The sequence below is a fragment of the Sinocyclocheilus anshuiensis genome, unplaced genomic scaffold (genome assembly GCF_001515605.1).
Source record: "Sinocyclocheilus anshuiensis isolate Anshui unplaced genomic scaffold, SAMN03320099.WGS_v1.1 scaffold2152, whole genome shotgun sequence".
NCBI lineage: Eukaryota > Metazoa > Chordata > Actinopteri > Cypriniformes > Cyprinidae > Sinocyclocheilus > Sinocyclocheilus anshuiensis.
In genome coordinates, this window is record NW_015544253.1 from 112,285 (window position 1) to 117,565 (window position 5,281).

General features: G+C 35.6%; 1 protein-coding gene across 4 annotated transcripts in view; it reads right to left on the reverse strand.

Annotated features, from left to right (window-relative positions):
* LOC107697985 (TNF receptor-associated factor 2-like) overlaps positions 1-5,281 on the reverse strand; it is a 48,494-nt gene that overhangs the window by 17,160 nt on the left and 26,053 nt on the right. For all 4 annotated transcript variants that reach the window (XM_016498891.1, XM_016498890.1, XM_016498894.1 and 1 more), the window contains exons 3-4: positions 1,016-1,094; positions 768-866 (exon numbers count right to left, since the gene is read on the reverse strand). In XM_016498891.1, coding sequence (XP_016354377.1) covers positions 768-866; positions 1,016-1,094 — 178 coding nt within the window. The remainder of the gene's footprint in view (positions 1-767; positions 867-1,015; positions 1,095-5,281) is intronic.

A 5,281-nucleotide genomic window follows, 5' to 3' on the forward strand; every position in this document is an offset into this window, starting at 1 on the left:
TGAGACTTTAGTCTTTGCAACTTCAGGGATCTTATCTATGCACTATCAGCTTGTAACACTCCAAAGAGAAAGGAAAACTTGAAATCGCATCATATAACCCCTTTAAATGATGTAAATGCGTATTTGCTGAATGCTGATGGCAAACGAGTATTATACAAGTAACAAGTATTAGAATGTTTGCCTTTCCATTACTAATAACATAAAAGCAATCGTTATAATACTTTTTGTATACATTTTAATTACTTTGTTTAACAGTTCTATCGGATTATTAGACAGACTTCTATCCGTATTAGACAGACCTGTTAACGACGACGGCAAACAAGAGGGAGATCAAAATAAAAGTCCCGCCTCAAATGCATTGGCCAAACAGAAAAACTTATCGGCCAATGCTGATATTTGAAAAATGCCAATATATCGGTCGACCACTAGTAAAAGGTTATTATGCTTTTAACATAGTTTTAAAAGACAAATACTACACTAGCAATTTTCAAAAGCTTATCATCTACATTGTACATGGTAACACGGGTACTTTCCAGGCAGCCTTGGGACTTTCCGCCCAACCCCCATCTTTAAGTGCTGACTTTCATACTCACAGACGTGGGCGGATGTTATTTTTTCAAACTAACAGTATATTTTTCATCAGCTTATTTGCTTAACAGTTGGGTTAGACTTAAATGTTTAAAGAAAATGTCATCATAATAGTTGGCATTTAGAAATGTAAAACATTTTAAGACGGATATGACAAGCCAGGTGAAAAATGTTCTTACCTCATACTCTTTCAGTGTTCCAGACCAACTACATCCATCATTTTGGCATTTGGCTGGCAAGCTATCAATTTCCCTTCGTGCTGCATTATCAGGAAACGCCTATGGGGGAGTCAAAGACAATGGAATTTTCTTCATTAATGAATACCTTTTGAAACTGTATTCCTGTAAATGTTAAACATTACACCAGTGCATGTACATTTGCTAAGAATGTATAAGAGTTACCAGGAAATAAGAATGATAGCACTTACCACTGCAATATTGAGCATAGACATTGCCTCTTCAAATATACCCTCAGCACGACAAGTTTTGCAGGGTATGGGCCCCGAGCTAATGAAGAGGAAACATTTTAAAAGTAAAGATTTTAACTTTAACAGTGCAGCCTTCAAAACAGAGCAAGTCAAGATTGAACTTTAAGCACACTATAAACACCACAGTTTTGTGAAAGCATTAATATACAGCCTTCTCTTACCTGAGGGCTATTTATTGAGTCTACCCAAAGAAAGCTTTCAAGCTTAATTTGCAACAAGAAAGTAGTGCTTTGATAATGGAAAGATTGAAGTGAAAGCAGCATGTGCGCAAAAACAATTAAAAGCAAAACATGAGGAAGGATAAACTTATTGCACCAAATTTTATGTTCTCATTTACATCCTATACTGGCTGACATAATATAAAAAGCTTCAAAGGCTGTATGCAAACTGACATTTATCTGAGCCACAAGTAAATGATGGTTAAAGTTTTTCCATGCTTGTACATATACAGCCAGAGGCACTTTTCAAAGTAAAGGCAATAAAATGGTAAAACAAGTACATATATAAAATGTCAACATTTCTTGCAACTGAAAATGGCATAACATTTTTATCTTTCTTTAAATTTAAAGACGTTCTTGTATTTTGTAGGTGGATGGTGAACAATCAGATATTTTGTTATAATACAGATTTTAACATTTGTACATCACTGATATTTGTCATATCAATATATAGACAAGCCTGTACTGACAATTTTCACAGCAATCTTGCTCACCATAAGGGTAGGTAAAATGACAAAAATAAGCTAGTCTCAGCATCACAGGACCCATGGGCTCATGGGCCATTCACAGAGCGCCTCATTTTTATTGGTTTTAGTGGTGAACGAATCCCACTTTTGTAAAGTTTGTGCGTTCATGGCTTTTTCCTTCCTTCCAAGTTCCAAGGCTTATAGGTGAATGAGCATATTATCAATTGGACAAATTGCGGTTTTGAGTCTGAATTAACTGGCAAGTGGATTGAACTAGGTCTGAAACGAATCCTCGAGTAACTCGAATACAAAAAATCATCGATGCAAATTATTTGCCTCGAGGCTTCGTTTAGTCCATGTACTGTAACTACACATGGAACACTGTGTTTCCCCACTGACCATTATACTGACACACAACCTGATAAACACTGGACATATTTAAGACCGTAAATCAATATGGTGGCTAGTTATGATGTCCTTAAGTTAGCTATGTTTTGTGAAAGACTAAGCGCCATTCATGTTAATTGTCTCATTCTCTCTCTGTGACACACACACACACACACTCCCCATACAGTTATGCATTAAAATACCACAGAAATAAAGTTAGTCAATATCACACGAAGAGTGCCAGTTTTCACCTTCAAAAGTCAGTATGATTACAAATGTGATACTGATTTTATGCAACAGTTCAATAAACAAGAAGTTAATATTAAGAGACCTACGTTTTAGACACCATATTGCCTGGTTTTGCTCTATTTCGCCAACAAAAAATTATTCCAAACACAGCCACAATGCTGTTTTGCGTCTCTGAGCAACATGACGGTGTTTCGTTCCTGAATGAATCCACCGTTTGAATGATTCAGTTCAATCGCAATGAATCACTTATTAACAGTAGCTGTGTCCGAAATTGCTCACTCGTTCACTCGTTCACTAATCCCTATATAGCAGGGATCCTCAAATCTGGCCCACGAGATCCACTTTCCTGCAGAGTTTAGCTCTCACCCTAATCAAACACACCTGCTATATAGTGTATGGCAGTAGAGTGGACTATATCAGAAAGGAGTGGACGAAATAAGTGCACGGATTCAGACAGTGACGTATACACTGCGCGTGAGACTTGGAGCTGTTGCAAAAACATATTCGTCACATAGGCTATATAATTTTATATTACATGTAAATAATATTAATAGCAATAACACTCAAAATTACTTTATTGTAATTATACATACCTCCACGTCAGCTTTGTGGTTTCATTGATGGTATATTATTAATTTGTTTTGTAATGCTTTTATGTTCATAATCATACTATTAAAATACTGCGAACAAAAATAAACACAAATTAACACGTTCATAATTTTATGTATTTATTATTTTTAGTTTCTTGAAATTCTCCCGAGCAGTGTTTTGAGCTCAGATAAGATAATGGTCGTAGAGCGTCCTCAGGCGACCGTTAATTTTACATCAGAATGAATATGCTACCTACAGGTGATTAAATTATCCACTAAATTATCATCATTTTTGTAAGTTAACAAGGATGCCACCTCAGTAAATTAGTAAAATATTAAAATGAATTATTGCCTACATAATATATTTTAATATAAATAATGTATGAAATAAACGTTAAAGCAGAAATAAGAAAGATGTAAACGCTCTCATTCAAATTCGCTCGCTCCCGCTCCCTCTTCCAGCTCGTCGCTACTCCACATTGGATTGTGGGAAATAGTGCTTCAGCGAGTGTACATCGGTTGTACACTCGAAATCAGAATGCATTGTGGGTAAAAAGTAGTGAATGAATGTAGGGAATGAAGTAGTTCACTCAGAATTCGGACAGCACTACAAAATGGCTGACACCCGATATAGTGCACTATATAGTGGATAGGGAGTGGTTTCGGAGTGACTTGCTGCCACCTACTGGTGGTTTTAATTTCACATTTAAAGTATCTTTTCATTTTTAAAATAATTGTAAATATCAGTATTCAATGTTTTATGTTTAAAATAACAAAATATTATTTATGCATTTGTAACTGCAGGTTAAATGCATTCATATCCCTCTGAGCTGAATTAAGTAGTGTAAAATAGGCGTATCTAAATGCCTCTTCAGATGCAGCTTCACAAAGCCTCCCAAGAAGACAGTAAAGGCTTATGTCATGCTTGAGCTTTAGTTAGGCTGAAACTTGTTAGTTAATTTGCACGAAATAAATGCAATGTTTAGGTATTATTATATTATTTTTTTATTACTATTATTTTGATTTATGCCTTAGTTTTAGTTTGTACTGTTTACCTTTTTTAAAGTAATGTGAAATTGTTTTTTATATTTCTTGATTTATGCCTTAGTTTTAGGTTGTAATGTTTACCTTTTTTAAAGTAAAGTAATTTTAATGGGGAAGTCGTGGCCTAATGGTTAGAGAGTCGGACTCGTAACCCAAAGGTTGTGAGTTCGAGTCTCAAGTCCGGCAGGAATTGTAGGTGGGGGGAGTGAATGTACAGTGCTCTCTTCCACCTTCAATACCACGACTGAGGTGCCCTTGAGCAAGGCACCGAACCCCCAACAGCATAAATGGCTGCCCACTGCTCCGGGTGTGTGTTCACGGTGTGTGTGTGTTCACTGCTGTGTGTGTGCACTTAGGATGGGTTAAACGCAGAGCACTAATTCCTAGTATGGGTAACCATACTTGGCCTCACGTCACTTTCACTTTTTTTTTTTTTTTTTAATGTGAAATTGTTTTTTTTATTTTTTGATTTATGCCTTAGTTTTAGGTTGTAATGTTTACCTTTTTTAAAGTAATGTGAAATTGATTTTTGTATTTTTATTTATTTATTTATATATTAAATGGGTTTAGTTTTCACGGTTATTAATGTATGCAATTTTAGCAATAAAAATTCATTTTTCTGAAAAGGAAACAAATTAGTTGTTTATTTTAAGAGACCTGTCGTATTTTCTCTTGTATATTTAGTATTGTTCTTTAATAAAGAAAAATTACTTCTTATCTGATTACTCGATGGACCAATCGATAGAATACTCAAATACTAAAATAATCAATAGTTCCAGCCCTAGATTGGACAACTGAACAATGCATATCAACAAACTAAATAAAGTCAGAATACTATTAGTCAAAGAATCAACAATGAATGCACAAAAGGAAAGTATTTCCAACTGAAACAAAACATTGAAAAGAGGACAGGGTTTTATTTTAGCGCTCCTCCTTTCCATCTCTCGCTTGCAGCAAACGAACAATTAGAAGGGAAGTGGTTAAGGATACTCTGCCTAAGCTGTCAAACTGACACAGTGTTTCCCATTCGTTAACTAGACTGTGGCCCGCCACAGTTTGAACCGAAAATTTTTGTACACTTCTCATAATAACAAAGATCTCAAACACTATGTTTTGCACTGTTGATTCTGCAAATCATCTGTCATTCACAGTCAGTAAGACCCTGCCCCCACTGAAAAATCAACAGTATGTGAGGGGCGTAACATTTCCGTCACACGCTTGAGGTATTCGGCCAATCACAACGCATTGGAT